At 41.2% G+C, this 17,080-nt stretch overlaps 1 protein-coding gene across 1 annotated transcript in view; it reads left to right on the forward strand.

Moving 5' to 3' along the window:
- Positions 1 to 648: 648 nt before the first annotated feature.
- Positions 649 to 17,080, forward strand: part of LOC131246643 (protein transport protein SEC24 C-like) — a 59,149-nt gene continuing 42,717 nt past the window's right edge. Inside the window, exons 1-6 of the mRNA XM_058246982.1 lie at positions 649 to 889; positions 2,957 to 3,762; positions 4,210 to 4,440; positions 4,570 to 4,644; positions 4,773 to 4,871; positions 14,058 to 14,169. Of these exons, the coding sequence (XP_058102965.1) occupies positions 3,022 to 3,762; positions 4,210 to 4,440; positions 4,570 to 4,644; positions 4,773 to 4,871; positions 14,058 to 14,169 (1,258 nt within the window). The 5' untranslated portion in view covers positions 649 to 889; positions 2,957 to 3,021. The remainder of the gene's footprint in view (positions 890 to 2,956; positions 3,763 to 4,209; positions 4,441 to 4,569; positions 4,645 to 4,772; positions 4,872 to 14,057; positions 14,170 to 17,080) is intronic.

Consider the following 17,080-nt stretch of genomic DNA (forward strand, 5'->3'; position numbering starts at 1 on the left):
CGTCATGGATATTAAACTCATACACAGACGTCGGCCCCTACGGTGTTGTATATATTCAACGCATCCGTCGAGGTGCTGCAGCGGTCAGAGTCCCACCTATGTAGCTGGATCCGGGGTCTAGAGGAAAGCCTAACCGGCAATGTGGGTGGGAGGGGCCCACTTCAACATATGAATTATATATCCACGCCGCCCATCCGTTTTTCCAGCTTATTTTAGCGTATGGTACAAAAAATGAAGCACATATAAATTTTATGTAGACCACACCATAGAAACAGTGGTCATTAACCGTTAGAACTATTTGTGGGCCAAAAAGATTTGGATCAAGCTTATATTTGTCTCTTCACTTCATCCATGTCTGTGTGACCTTATCAACAGCTAGGATGGCAAATAAACATTACAGAGGATGCTAGGAAATTTTTAATGGTGGGCGTTCAATAAACACTCTTTCTTGTTGTGTGGTCCACTTGATGTCTTTTTATCTAATTAAATTTTGATTCATATCTAAAATAATCTTTCAAAACGGATGGACGGAGTGGATATACAATGCGTTTATCTAGGTGGCCCACATTCAGGGTCCCACTCACATCACTTGTTCCGGGGTCGCAGCTAAGTAGCGTCCGTCTCGTTGTATTGTCTGCTGCCTTCATTTTCAAGCTCTTGTGCGAGTTAACATAAAAAGACTCGCATTAGAGTTCCTGGCGTTGCTGGAACTGAAATCTGCAGCCGTTGATCCATCTGAAGTTCGAATTCCAGCCGTTGATCGTAGATCGCCTCGACAGCCGGGGGTGATACCTGGATCTCCTCCTAAAAAATACTAGCTTCTCTTCCCTTTTGAAAGATCTCGTCATTCGGCGAGTCTCCTTCATCGATATTCTCCGATCTCGACTTGGTTAGTTCCATATCTTCAATGCTTTCTTTCTTATGATGTAATTTCTAGGGTTTTGATGAGATTCTGAGCTTTTTTTGATAGATTTTGACGAAATCTTGGGAAAAATTCGATTTTTTTTGTATGTAATTTGGAATTTTGCGAAAAATTGCTATTGATTGGGGAAATTATCAAGATTTTGATTGAAGAGTTGATTTTTTTATTGTTTTCATGTAATTCGGTTAAGATTTCTTCAAAAGCATTAGGGTTTTGATGAGATTTTTGCAGTTTATCATCGATTTGGGAAGAAAATTCTATTTCTTTTGGGTAGCAATTTGGAACATTTCAATTGGTTTTGATTGATGGAATCGGGTTTCGCCGCATGTATTTGCATTTTCTTGAGATTTTTGCAAGAAATTGTTATAGATTTCAGCCAGTTCTTGGAAAAATTCGCATTTTTTGGTGGGAAGGCGGGCTTTTATTTTTATTTTCTCTCCAAAGGCTGAGATCGCTGAGGTTTTGATTAGATGAAACACTTCGTTTTTCCCTCATTCCAATGGTTGAAAGATTAGTTTTTGTAAGGAATTGGTTTAGGAAGAATTGTATGGTCTTTTGCTTGGAAGTATAGGTAGTGCCATTGTGCTGTGAATTTGTAAAAGCGATGCCCCTGTTTCAGTGATGTTTGATTGATCTGATGGGTAGCTCAACCATGGACGGATTGAAAATCTCCCTTATAAAACAATTCCCACCCGTGGATTGGCGGCCTGCAAATTGCTGCAGTGGGAATTGATATATTATGGTCCACATTCAAGCAAGAAAACGCCAAAGATTTGAGTGGCTATCTTCTTTCAGAATGGAAGATTTTTGGGCCACAATCCATGGTGGGGCCTCTCGGATCAGCGGTGTGGATCACCTAGCAATGGGCTCCACTGAACACACTCTGCCCTGAGGACTGATATCCTGTACTTGATGATCATGTTATTGCTATGAGTTTAAATCAGATAGAAACGGTTTTGGTATACATGTAATCTGTGGTTGCTGGAATATTCTTGCTTTTTGGGCAGGCGTGGATCACCTAGTAATGGCCTCCACTGTACACACTCTCTGCCTGAGGACATAAGATATCCTGTGGCTGATTATCATCTAATTCCTGAGTTCTGTATTAGATTGGAATGGTTTCAGTATACATGACATCCGTGGTCACTGGAATATTCTTGCCTTTTGGGAATTGGGTGAAATTCTGGTGATATACTCAGTGGTTTTTATTCAATTCGCATTAGTTTCTGTTTCTCTCAGAGTTTTCTACTTCCTCAAGTTGTTAGGATTTGGAGTTTTATCTGTTATCAATAGGTTAAATTGCTGAGTTTTATTTTTATCAATTTAAACCATTTTAAACACATTATTTGTGGCAATGGAAGGATTCTTGCCGAAAATTTTGTAATAGTTCATATTTTCTTTCTTGAAGTTGTAGAGTGATATACTGATACTTACATTTGTGGTCGGAAAGTTTAGAATGTGGAGTATATCCAATTTTGATAGGTGATTTTTTTTTTTTTTTGTAATAATTTCAATAGGTGAAATTGCTGACTTTTCTTATTACACTGAAACAAATCTCATTTGCAATAATGGACATTTTTTCCCTTTTTTTCTTTTTAGGCCATTAGATGCAATTTCGGCAAAATTCTTAAGGTTTTCATTTGATTCAAAAATGTTCATTATTCTCTATTACGCTCATAGATGGTAATTTTGCATTTGTTCGAGTTTTATCTGTTTTTGTTAGGTGAAGCTTCCGATGTTTTTTTTATTATTATATTAGGATGGATCATGTTGCTTATCTCATTCTGTATCATCATTACCTTCTTGCTTCTTGGCAACCCATCTCACATTTTGGTGAAACTGTGAGGACTCTAATTCAATTTGTGAAAGGTTGTCTATTTTTTTTTTGAAGCTGCATGGAGAATGCTAGATTTTATTGTGAAATGGACACCTGAATTATGTTTTGGCAGTACATGTTTTGCTTGATGGTGGTTTTTGGACTTCCTTTTACTCTGATTCTGGTTCTTGTACGCTGATACTCTGTTCTCTCTGCAGAGAATAGATAAGGTTTCATTGAAGGCTTGAGCCTTGAAGGTATCTAGGTCTGTTTTGTTCCCCTGATGGCATCTCCTGTACCCTCCCGGGTACCAAGACCTGGTTATTTTCCCCCTAATTTCAACCCCAATTACCAAAACAATCCCAACTCTTTATCAGATAGCATGCAAAATCTACAAATCAATCACCTGCCTGGTCCTCCACCAGCAATGCCCAATACTTCTGGTCCCCGACCTCCTCCTTTTGTGACCCCACCCTTCCAGTCGTCTGTCCCTCCACATATCTCCCCAGCCTCCTTTCCAGGTGTCGCGCCAGTTTCTCGCCCTGGCCCACCACCAGCTGACATCGCACGAGTTGGTGCCCCTCCACCTGGTCCTCAACCAGTGAACCTTGTATCAAATCTGGCTTCTGGAAGGTCATCAGGGCCTCCATTTTCTTTGTCTGCACCTTTTGGTTCGCGGCCCCCACCTCCTGGGGTGTACCCTTCTGCCCCAATGATGACAGGTCCTATTGCCCCATCACCAAATGTGCAGGGTCTGATGAGTAACGGGCCGCCTACGTTTGCGCAAGGGAGTTTTCCAGGTGGTCCCCGTTCCTCTCCTATTGGCAGCACCCAACGGCCCCCGGCCGGACCTCCACCAGTGGGCTCATTTCCTAGGGATCCTCAGGCTTCGAGTGTGCACCCTTTTCTGGGGAGCCCACCTGCTGGGCCTCCATTGGGTCCATTTTCAACTTCATCTCAAGGCATGCCACCAACTTCAGCTCCTCTATATGGCTCTCAACCGTGGCAGATGCAACCCCAGCAGGTGAGTTTGTTCCAGGATCTGGTTACAACACACACACACACACACACACTTTTAATCTGACTGCTTCGGAATTGTGATAGTAGAAAAACTGGAAGACACTGTCTGCATTTGGCTGAAGGATGTAACATGTATTCTGAACATTTATGGCAGTTTCACATTTCTTAAAGCTCTGCATTTTGTGAACCTTTAATGTGTTTGTGTCTTTTGCTGTAGTACTCAATCTAGCACAAAACCTCCTTTGGGGGACTTCATTAACACAACTATCTTAAGTTTTAATGGAATATGAACTCACAAGTGGTGATCATAAATTACCTTTGGATTTATGATTTCAACTATACGAGTTGCTAGTCAGATTTAGCTACATCTTTCATTTAAATTTTTTTTTTTTTTTTGGAGTTGATCCTTCATCAGCTGTAGCCATATTTAGAAACATGTGATTGCTTTCAGGGGAGTCCACTGGCACCAGGTACCATGCCACCGCCTAGAACCTTTGGAATGACTCCAGGTCTACCAAATCAACCCATGCCGCCTGTACCACCGGGAATGGGCCATCCATCTGTATCTGGAGCTCCGGTAGCAGGGTCCAAAATTGATCCCAATCAAATTCCCCGCCCCATTCCAAGTTCCCCAGTGACAATATTTGATACTCGTCAGAATAATCAAGCCAACAATCCCCCGGTATGCTCTCTTCCATGGTATTTATCATCTCACCTTCATCTGTGTGGATAGCTCTGGAGTTGACAATAGTAGGCCTTCTATTATTTTTGTTACTGCCTTACCTGGATGAGTAATTCTGTCTTTGTAAAGCCGGCCACAAGCGAATACATTGTCAGGGACACTGGGAACTGCAGTCCACGTTACATGAGGTGCACCATTAATCAGGTATTAGTCAGGCATTGTGAGTGTGAACTACTGATATCATATTTCTTTGACGTCAATGTTGGTGCACATTAAGTTGGTTGTATCAACTGGTTGATTAATATTATTTTTATTAATGTTTCCTTTTATAGATTCCATGCTCGGGTGACCTTCTGACAACATCTGGCATGCTGTTGGCTTTGATGGTCCAACCTTTGGCCGTCCCTCATCCATCTGAGGAGCCCATCCAAGTAATCTATACCTTAAAAAAAAAAAAAAAAATCTTTTTATGTTTTTATTAGTTATAGCATCTTTTCCCTTTGTAAATTGATCTCCTTGTTCTGATTTCAGTTTCATTGCTACCAAGTCCTTAGCCTGATCTGAGCTAAATATCAACATGTTATCATGACAATGCAATTATTATTCAAGCTAAAATCAATGTCATTCAATTGTCAAGAGATGCCAGCAAGCTGCGGCATGAGCAGTGAATTCCTCTGAGAACCTTTTGTTCTATATGCCTATGGGATTTGGAAAAAGGCACTTGTTGGCATCAGACAGAACACTCACCCCTTTGGAATTTCTAAGTAACTTTTAGTAAAAAGTTATAAGATATATCAGAATCCATCCAGATAGGTCAGAATTCAATGATGGGTTGCTTTTTGATAAATATCAAACAGCAAGCCAAATGATAAAATAATTTTTTTCCTACTAGCCGTGACCTCATGAGTTCCAACTTCCAACACAGCAAACTTCTTTTAGAATTCAGTGTATTTTTATTTAATACTGAGACTGTTAAGAATGGTGTTCATGTTGTGTAATGTACATAGAATTGTGTAGAATTTATACCATACTGTAGATATGATGCAATTTGCTTATCAAATCAATGTGAATTTGATACTTGGATCACTAGAATAGACAAAGTAAACTCACCACACAAGACTACCTGAATAGAGAGGTATAAACAACTTGTTAATGTTAAAGTCTTGCTGTAGATACGAGTTCTTGAATAATAATTTCACTGAACTTGGAAAAAAGCATAATGCCTCCACCTCCTAGAACAATTTCTAGTTATAGACCCATAAGGATGCATCTTAGAATCCTTATTAAATGTTTACCAAAGGGTTCTCAACTAATTAGATTGATTGCGAATGAGCGAATGCCGTGAGCGAATTAGCGAATAATTCTTGTTCCATTCTTCAAAAAGTGAGTGAATGAGCGAATGCCATGAGCGATGAGCGAATGCCGTGAACGGGAAGAAGATGAATCGGCCGAGTGGTCAGCGGGAAGAAGGGATTTTAGAAGATGGACTAAAGACGGCCGGAGAGATCGAAGGAATAGTTGCATTGCAACCGAATTCGGGAGGGGAAGGAGAAGAATGGATCAATACTCGGTCTCGTAAAGCCAAAGGGTTACAAAATATTAGGGATGTGGTAAGTTATCCGACTCTATTCGTGAAGGGTTTTCCTGAGGGATGGCTACCCATTAATTTCTCAAGAGTGTTTCGAAGAGCAGGAACGGTGATGGATGTTGTTTTACCAAGGAATAAAGACAATGGGTTCTACAAGGGCTTTGCTTTGGTAAGAATGAGCTCTGAGGACGAACTCCTCAGAGCCATCCATGAGCTGCATGGCGAAAGTTTTGGGGGTATAAAGCTGCTAGTCCAAAAGGCTAGATTCGGATCATCTTCATTTAAAGATGTACTCATCAATGCCAAAAGGGGTGCTGACCCAAACCACGATCGTCTACTTTCAGCTGAGAGTATCAGAAAGGAGAAAATGGGGGAAGGATCTGATCTACCGAAAGAGGAAGAGGACACCTCAATCTGCATCAGCCACAACAAGATAAATCAATCCAGAGAGTCCCTTCGGGACTCTGTCGTGGCGATCACCAAAGAAGGTTCGTCGATTGCTCAAGTCAGATGCTGGCTAGATGAGTGTTGTAGATTCCCGCCTCATACCTACAACATCACACCCATAGGCTTCAATGAGTTATGGATCAGATTATACCCAAGAGCCAATACGGACCTCCTGGTCATGGCGGGCGCACTGCATAAAGATGGCCCTGTTATCAGAATCCTCAGTTGGGAGGAATTTTCGGCGTTTGGAACAGAGGATGTATGGATGCTAATCTGGTCGGTTCCCCTGGAACTTTGGAACGAAGATTTCTTCCTAGCAGCGGCATCTAGGTTGGGAAACTTCATCGAATTGGATCCCAAAACACAGTTAGGAGTAGAAATGGGGGTCATAAGGGTTAGGGTAAGAAGGAAGAAGGGAGAGGCAGTCCCTCCATTCATTCAAATCCATGCAACTGACATAAATTTGCTTTTATCGATCCAAATGGAGATGAAGGACGCGCCAATCGCCCGTTGGGGCAATATCCAGTGGACGATCAATGTCTCCTACGACAAGAAAAACGGTGGAAGATTGATGGTGGAAGCGGCGGAAGATGGTGCACAACTCCCGTCCGCCTCAGGAACACCAGATCTTTTAGGGAACACGCGTCTTGACCCTGTTGGAGGAAGTTCTGACTTCGACAGATCTTCGGTGGATCGAGTGACGCGTGTCCCCTCACCGTTGGATGGTTACACTCGTCCGAACTCAACCTGCTCATCTTCATCTCCTCTACACACGTGGACGGTAGATACGATGCCACGTATACAACCTGTTGTCTGATCGATCAGAGGCGAGTGTAAGATCATTGAGTGCATCAGCATGCGTGATAGCTTCGGGGGCACAGGTGTCGACATTAGAGAGGTTCGGGACCCAATTGCTTTCTTGGATCCCGGTCTCGGGTCCAAGAAGGAACTATCCCACAAAATTTTAAGTCATACCCGAGACCAAGTTGTTAACTCGGGTTTCACATTGGGGTCTGAGTTAGATATCTCGGAATCATCAACCCGGGGCTCTCTCAACCTCGACCCATCGCTTAATGCGATTCCAATATCCGAATGCCGTCTGCTCTCTTGAATACCAAATAAGGAAGTTATACATGTGGAAATCGTAGCTCCGATCGGGGATTCACCGACTTTGCCTTGGAAGGTTTGGAAGATAAATCTACCGTTGATAGATTTGAACTCTGAGAAGACTGGTCTCTCCGCAGCGACATCTCCAGATATTCAGTTCGAAGCAGACTCTTCCCCTCGTTCTACAGACGGAGATTTCGCCTTCACCTACAACTTCGATGGACACTCCTGGTCTTCAGAAGATGCGGATATCGCCTCCTCGCCCAGATCCATGGTGTCCAGAGATGCGATGTCTGATCAAGCTCTGGTAACATTGTTTCAGAAGTGGATGAGGGAAGGTATCATAGAAGCAGAACCGTTGCACAAAAGAATGGGCAAACCAAACGAAGCTATATTCAAAAATTTTGAGACAAGGGCGGAGTTGGAAGCTCTATTGGCAAATCTGGTCAACACCATTCAAAAGAAAAAATGGACTATGGATGCCATGGGACACGTAGGAAGATCTATTGGTCTTTCCTTTGGTGATCATCCAGAGGACTATATAGCTCTGTTCCAGTGTATAGAATCTTGCGACAGACCTTTGATTCAAGTTAAATTGCCAAGGCATTTCCCACCCAAATCAAGCAACAACAGGGAACTTAACAGCCTTATATCCAGTCCCAACCAGATCAGTGGAACTTATGCAGAAGGTGTTAGGAAAGAATTAAGGGGTAGATCAGTTCCTAGTTGAAGATCTTTTCTTGGAACGTTGGAGGGGTGGGTTCCAAACAAAAGAGAAGAATTCTCAAAGACATGTGGCAAATGTAAGGCAGATGTGATTTGTCTGCAGGAAACTAAAGTTACAAAATTTCAATGAGAAACTTATGGGGTCCCTCTAAAAAGAGAGGGAGGTAGAATGGGTTACTGTAGACCAATTAAGCAATAATTGACCAATTGCTTAACGGCCAGTGGATGGTTAAAATAAAAATTCATGAGCATTTAATAAATAAATACCCATTAATTATGAGGTTAGGATCTTAAAATAAACAAGATTTTTATCTTTAAAAAAAAGAGAGGTAGAATGGGTTACTGTAGACGCTAAAGGCAGTGTGGGTGGTATTCTTTTGGCATGGAAGTCGACAGTTTGGGACATGGAACAAAGCTGGAAAGGAGATTTCGTAGTTTCGGTCATCCTTAGAGAGGTATGTTCTAATTTTAGATGCCTAATCACTACTGTTTATGGCCCTAATCAGGAAGATAAAAGGAGTGCATTCTGGGACGAGCTGAAGTCAGTCTGACGGCATTTCGATGGCCCATGGTGCTTGGGAGGGGATTTTAATATTACTCGCTACGCAGAAGAGAAATCTAAAGGGGGGAGAGTCACCACTGCTATGCGATGTTTTTCGGACTGGATTGAAGAGCAGGAACTTCTAAATCTCCCTCTGATTGGAGCCAGATTCACCTGGTCCAACCAACGTGCGATTCCGACTCTGTCCAGATTGGACAGGTTCTTGATCTCCGTTGATTGGCTTGAAGCTTTTCCGATGGTGTCTCAAACGGTCCTTCCGAGACCCGCTTCTGACCACTGTCTGTTACTGCTCTCTGTAGAAGATCAAGACTGGGGTCTTAAGCCCTTCAGATTCTAATCGTCCTGGCTGTTGATTGAAGGTTTTCATCATCTCATCAAAGATTGGTGGGCAGGTTTTTAGGTAGAGGGCTACGCTAGCCATAATCTTGGTTGCAAATTAAAACTCCTTAAAGAGAAGATAAAAGGGTGGAAAGCAGTGGAATTTCGGAAAAGGGCCTGGAAATTCAAGCTATTCTCTCTCAGATCCAGACAATAGATGCGATGGCTGAATCTAGACTCATGTCCACAGCAGATGGGATCAGAAGGATCCAGCTGATTCAGCAATATACATTAAGGATGCCTGAAGACGAGATTTCTTGGAAGTAAAAATCATGAAGCAAATGGATCAAAGAATGAGACAAAAATACTAAATTCTTTCATAGTATAGCTTCGGCGCGTGCAAGAGCTAATATAATCAGCAGCATAGTTGTGAATGGTACTCGAATAGAAGATAGGGACAAAATTTCAGCAGAATTCAATCAGTACTCTAGCACTCTCCTTCAGGGAGAATTTTCTCCTAGGCCTAAACTTGACCATCTAGAGATAGATTGTATCTCAGAAGAAGAGCGCAATGGTTTGGCATCCCGTTTTTCGATTGAAGAAGTTAAAGGGGCGGTGGATTCCCTAGTTGGAGAAAAGGCCCCTGGTCTGGATGGTTTTCCAATGATCTTCTTCCATACTTTTTGGAATATTCTAAAGGAAGATGTTATAGATTTCATGAACGAGTTCTACGATAGAGGGCGGATCTCTAAATCTCTAGGGGCCTCTTTTGTTGCTCTCATCCCTAAAAATACAAGAGTAGAATCCATGTCAGAATTCAGACCAATTAGCTTATTTGGGGGGCCTTATAAGATTTTGGCTAAAGTTCTGGCATCCGGGCTGAGAGGGGTGGTGGGAAAGATTATATCCGACAATTAGAGTGCCTTTATATCGAGAAGACAAATCATTGATAGCGCCCTCATTGCCTTCGAATGCTTGGACTCGAGTCACAAATCTGGTACTAAAGGCCTTATATGCAAACTAGATCTTGAGAAGGCGTATGATCATGTCGATTGGGGATTCTTACAATATATGCTTTAGTGTATGGGATTTGGGGTCAAGTGGAGAGCATGGATGAAGGAATGTGTAGGTTCTGCTTATTTCTTGATTCTTCTCAATGGGTCCCCCAAAGGTTTTTTCAGTAGCTCAATGGGTCTACATCAAGGTGATCTGCTATCCCCCTTTCTCTTTCTTATTGTTGGAGAAGCCCTATCCAGAATGTTGAGCAAAGGTCAGGAAGAAGGCACCATCAATGGGCCTAAAGTGAAAGGAATGAATACAATCATCTCTCACATTCAGTTTGCAGACGATACGCTTCTATTCTGTGAAGCTGACGAGGAGAAAGTAAGTAATCTTCGCACCACTATCAGATGTTTTGAAGCAGTTTCGGGTTTGAAAGTTAATTTGGAAAAGTCAAAGATGTTTGGAGTGAATATGGAGGACAACGAATTACGGGAGTTCGCTAATTACTTTGATTGTCCTATGGGTAGCTTCCCTAATACATTTGTGGGCCTCCCACTTTGTATCGGTAAGCCCCCATCGTCTCTATAGGACAAGGTCATCAATAGATTCGAGAAATATCTTGCAAGATGGAAATGCAGATATCTGTCTTTGGGTGGGCGACTCACTTTGATCAAAGCAGTGCTCTCGAATTTACCTTTATACTTTATGTCCCTATTCAAGTCCCCGACTTCGATTCTATCAATCCTAGAAAGACTCTCAGACGAGACTTCCGATGGCAAGGGAAAGAAGAGAAAAAGAAATTCCATTTGGTAGATTCGAAGGAGGTGTGCAAGGGGAGGAATGAAGGTGGAGCAGGGGTAAAGGATCTCCAAATAATGAATCAAGCCCTCTTAGGAAAATGGATTTGGAGGCTTGGGACCGAGAAAGGGACTTTGTGGAATTCCTTAATTAAAAGCAAATATGGATATTCAGAGGGTGGATGGTGGACAAAGGATTCCACGCGGTACAGAGTTTCTGCTTTGTGGAGAGATGTGACATCCATCAAGAATAGGGTCCTTAAGGGTATTGGCTTTGCTCTAGGAGACGGCAAAAAGATCCGTTTCTGGGAAGATGTGTGGTTGGAGAAGCTACTCTCAAAGAAGCATTTCCTAGCATATTTCGGTTAGCTTTGAATCGTAATAGCAAAGTGGCGGATTGTTTCTCAGTGATAGGGGAAGAAATTGTTTTGAATATTGTGTGTAGAAGAGATCTCCAGGACTGGGAGATCTGAAGACTATATGGCCCTTCTTAATCGTTTGAACATCTGCAAGCTGGATCAACTTAGGGAAGACTCCCTGCTATGGAAACTAGACAAAGCTGGTCACTTTTCAGTTAAGTCCCTAAACAGATTTTTGGGAACCGTTTCCTCTGTCAATCCCGCCAACTTGATAGAGGGAGTTTGGAAGTTCAAAGTCCCTCCTAAGATAGCGGTGTTCGGTTGGCTAGTTGCAATGAAGAAGGTCCTGACAATCGATAACTTGAGGAAAAGGGGCATGGTTCTCACTAATGTATGTCTGTGCCGCATGGCCAATGCAGAATCTGTTCACCATCTGTTCATTCACTGCCAGCTCGTCAATTATATTTGGGCAGCTATTCTCCCCCTTTTGGTATTCTTTGGTCTTTCCAAAATCCACAGAGAGTTTGCTCCCAGCGTGGCAAGGTGCTGATTTAGGAAACCACAGAAAGGAGATTTGGAGAATGACCCCTCTCGCTATTTGGTGGACAGTTTGGGAAGAAAGAAATGGGAGATGTTTCAGGGATGTTTCAAACTCAGCAGATTCTCTAGTTAATACGGTGAAATTCCTCATGGCGGAATGGGCTTCTAATGTGGCTTCTCGAAATGGTTGTAATTTGTCTTTTTTAGGTGGGTAATCTGCTTGCTAACTCAGCGGACTGATTCCCCCCTTCTTTTGTAATCCGTTTCCCTTATCAATATAGAAATTGTTACCTTTCAAAAAAAAAAATAAAAAATCAATCAAATGTCCAAAGTAGGATAATTTTTTTTTTTGGAAAGATAATGATAAACACTATACAAAGTAGGATAATGAGCAGTAACAATTGAATCTATGAAGATATTGCCAAAATGTAATGGCTTAAAAATAGCTTTTGTAGATCTGGAGAATAAGCCTCCAAGGTCTTCAAGAGAATCAGCAAAATCATCAACTAAAGTCCTTAAAAATAGCAACTGTAGACCCTGAAATTTAGCCCAACATCAGTAACAGACATTCCAAAGTTCAGGATGTGTTGGAGCCCATGGTGAGCCTGTTGTGTGGTTAACACCACTCCATTAGAGAAGACAGAAAGATTTAAAGAAGGAGCGATATATTTTCTTACTTGCAATGAAAATAATAAGTACATAAATAGAGCCCTATTTTTGATCTTTAGTCTTACAAGATAACCATGAACATAAAGGAGAATAAAAAAGGATCTTTATAACATATGGTACATTGAAGGAGCACAGACAGTTCTGCACTTGAGACATTGTGAAATGTACTCTTTGGGACATTCAGAATAGCACTCCAACAGGGCCTTGGGCCTGCATCGAGATGAGGTGGGTGTTGTTTGCAAGAACTCTTCAGAATATGTAATACTGTTGATCTGATTTCAGATAAAAAAGGAAAGAAGAAGCTCTGAACAGAAGAAAAAAGGTTGACAGCAGTTTCCAGCTTTGTGAAAAGATATTCGATGCGGTAAATTTAATATAACTTGATGGAAAACCTAGCAGAATCAGATGCTTGTAGGCAACAATGAATTAATTGATGCTTAGAAATTGCAAGTTGTAATCTCAAGTTTGAAACTAGAGCAAATCTGCAGAAAGTGAGTTAAAAAATGTAGAGCAAATAACAGAAATTTCGGACATGAATTCTGAGAAATAAGTCTAAGCTAAGGTTAAATTATGAAAAAGATGTTGTATATCCAATTTCTGTTGTGATGTGATTTTGCAGGTGGAAGTGAATGGAATTCTTGAGTAGCAGACTAGTAGCTGAATGAATTCTGAAACATTACCTAGAATAGGAAGCATAAATACATGACAACATGCATGAGAAAGAAGTGTTATTGGTATACTTGAGATACCTCATTAGAGGAATTGTGCCAAATTGTTATAGGTGGCCCCAGAATAACTGTTCAAGTTTATGGTTTATGGCATATGCTGGACCGATGTTTGGCATTTAGGTTGGTAGAGTAATGTCTTTGTGGCTTCAAGCTCTCTCTCTCTCTCTCTCTCTCTCTCTCTCTCTCTCTGACAAAGACACATTGTTATTGCTTCTTCTATTTTGTAGTAGTTCATGTTATCCCTTGAAATCAGGAAATGAAGCACTGAGAAATTTGGATAGCATATTCTGAGGGGTTTTTTTTTTGCCGAAAAGTGGGAGCACATCACCTATAACTTTGTTAAAATGGAAATTGGCTATTTGGGCGGTCCCCACAAAAAAGAAATGGGCCCCACATATCGTATGGAATTTCTATACAACACTGGACAAAAAATAAAAACAAGGAATACAGACACACCATACTCTACAACCAGCCATCGCACATGGCCATATCCCGCAAGGACTCCAGCTCCACAACCTCCCAACACAGCAGAGATCACTTCCTGTTATCACATACAAGTAGATCATCTCCCAGGGTGTTTTAATATAAATTACCAAAAAAATAAATATGGAAGTATTATTTAGAAGTGTTGAAGTATTATTTATCAAGTTCCACTGTTAGAATGAGGTAGTTTACCTGTGGAACTGTGGTGATTGTATTATTATGATCAGCAAATAACTTGCTCCTTTGCACATTGATTATCATCACTCATTACATAAACTTTTCTTCTTCTAGGTTGTGGATTTTGGAGAAGGCGGACCTGTTCGATGCTCTCGGTGTAAAGGGTATATAAATCCTTTCATGAAATTTATTGATCAAGGAAAGCGTTTCATTTGTAACTTATGTGGTAAGTATCACTTAACTATAATTTAGTTACCTCTTCCTTAATCCATATTATTTAAGGCTTTATTCATGCCTTTCTTGCTACAACTACTAATTGTCCTTCTTCTCATAAGAATGGAGGAAAGGGATGTTTTAGATTTTTCCTCTTCTTTGGGTGTGAGGCCAATTCTTTCTCGGCCACATACTTTGTGCATTGGCAAACCTTAATGGGATTCGGTGGCGGAAAGAATTGAGAGACGGTCATCTGCTTGGAAGAGCAAGTATTTATCATTTGGTGGTAGGATCACTTTTATAAAGTTTGCTTTCTCAGGCATGCCATATACTTTTATGTCCTTATTTCATTCCCTGACAAGCATTGTCAACCGTTTGGATAGAAATTCAGAGGGATTTCATTTCCTGTCGCAAGGAAGGAAAAAGTAATGTGAAGTTGAATGGAAGTAAGATGGGTTGACTTTCATATGAGACCAGGACAAAGATTTTCTGTTAACACCTGCTTGTCAAGAGATGGGGGGCACCTTGTGTGGAGCATTCCTATGCCAAACTCCTATCAAAGCTAGAAGATGTTTTATCCCTTTCAATGGTAGTCGTTGCAGGATCTGGAGATGGATTCATCTTGGTTCTTTTTTGGTCTTGTACTCTTGTTCTTTCTCTAATTTCCTTATCAATTTGGGGCAGCGAAAGTTGGTAGGTTTGCTTTTGTCCTAGGGTGACTGGTTTTACCTCTCCTGTCTCATTTGGAAGGTTTGCTGCCCACCGGGTGTTTTTTTTTTTCTTTTAAATAATATTTTTTAATGGTGACAAGGTTTATTTAAAACAAGCAACAAAAACAAAGCGGGGCAGCCACCCTGAAAAACAGCCCAGCCCCTTTCTTGAAAAATGACCTATACTTCTTCCATTTTACAACCATTAAATAAGAGCCCCAGAGACCATAGAAGATTTCCTTTTGCTCTATGAAACACCATATCTGCTGACTCCGAATTGTTTTTGAAACACCCATTATTACTCTCCTTCCAAATTGCCCATAGATCCACAAGGATCATCAAGCGCCATAGAGGACTCATCTTTTGATCAAAAGTGGCCCTGTGCCATGCTTGAAAGAGCTCGGAGACCGACTTTGGCATCACTTGTAACAAACCAAATTGACTAAAGATCTTCTAAATGAAAGCGGAGAACCTATGTTGAATGTAGATGTGATCAATCAATTCTCTGTTTTTAGACAAGGATGTGACCATTTGTGAGGGGCATATTTCTCTTCTGAAGCTGGTTGACGGTTAAGGTTTTTTCCATTGGTGTCTTACCATCCAAGAGCTACTACTCTAGGTGGTCCTGGGTTCACCATGTAAACCCCTCTGCCTTGGCATTTCTTCCCTACTCTCTCTTTTGATAGCTTGGTAAAGCAATTTGACTGAAAACTGAAAAGACCCTGTCTGACTGAAGCCAGTCCTGATTTCCAAACATCTCTCTGCCCTTATACCGGAGTGACATTTTGCTGCATTTCCTGTAACCATGCAAATTCCTCATTTTCCATATCTAATAGATGCCTCTGAAACTGGAGTCCTTGATACAGAGTCTTCCACGATCTCGACGTTGATGATTCCTTTGTGTACCACCCTCCTTGTAGACCATATCTCTCCACTATTACTTTCTTCCTTAAGGAATTATCTTCAATCTCTAACCTCCACAACCATTTGCTAAGGAGCACCTGATTAATTGCTGACAAGTCTTTGTTGGATAGCATGGCTGAATCAAGATTACCTGGATCATAGGTCCCTCTTATGTAGTACATGAACGGGTAAGTGGTATGCTACTTTCTCCAGTACATAGCACGCTAGAGGTAGGATTATATGAAGCATGCACTATATTTTCTTGAATGGTGATGTGTGCAACATAGTTATATATACAAAGTGATCTTCTAATATTGTAATTTATGTATGAGATGATGAATATTATTACTGTAGTTCGGAATGTATGTTATTATGTGCCTACTATTGGATAAATCAAATAATATATCTCTGCATTCTCAGTTTAAATTTACACTATGACTTGATCAATGATAAAAGTAGAGAGATTTTTTTTTTTGAAGGTTTAAGAGTAGACAATCATAACTTTGGAGCAGTAAAAATAGTGATCCAGAGCGCAAATGACCCATAATCCAGATTGCATGATTTGGAGCGGAAAACATAGGGGGGTTGATGATTTGGTAACATTGTGCTGAAAAAATTCTCAGGTTAGACCATCTTTGCGATGGGCAGAAAATTATTGTCACCAGATGTTATTTGTGACTTCAAGTGGAAGAGAGCCAGTCACCTTCTCATCCATTGCCTATTTTATCAAGGAATTTGGGGCTAGAGCCTAAAACTCGTAGGAATTGATGGGGGTGATGCTGTTTTCTCAAGGAATTTGGGGCTTCATCCTAAAAATCTTTGGAGTTGATCGGGTGATGCCAGATCCCACTGGTGATCTGAGGCTTGGAATTTTGGCTTTTACTCGAGGAGAGTTACAACGCTTAGGCTGGTAGCTCTCCCTGCAGTTAGTGATCTATTTGGAGAAAATGTAACAATAGAGCTTCTGAAACAAGAAGAACATCAACTGGGTAGCTTAGTTCACTGGGCGAAAAATTATTTTGTTTGCTCTTCCTCATCATGGATCTTGAAAGAGGTTGGATGGAGGTTATTGAGGGCAAGGGAACCCTTTCGAGGCATTGGCAGGAGCGGTGCCCTCTACTCGAAGGAAATTGGAAACACAATTTTGATGGTAGCTCCAAGGGGAATGTGGGACCAGCAGGAGTTGGGGCCTGTAATTCATCATGTTCAGGAAGTGGTTCGTTGTGCTTTCACAGGTGCTATTGAAATTGCAGAATGTAATGAAGCTGAGGTTCGGGCCCTTTGCTAAGGTAATAAAGAATTGATCCAGTT

Source organism: Magnolia sinica, chromosome 5, assembly GCF_029962835.1.
Source record: "Magnolia sinica isolate HGM2019 chromosome 5, MsV1, whole genome shotgun sequence".
In the NCBI taxonomy this organism is placed as follows: Eukaryota; Viridiplantae; Streptophyta; class Magnoliopsida; order Magnoliales; family Magnoliaceae; genus Magnolia; species Magnolia sinica.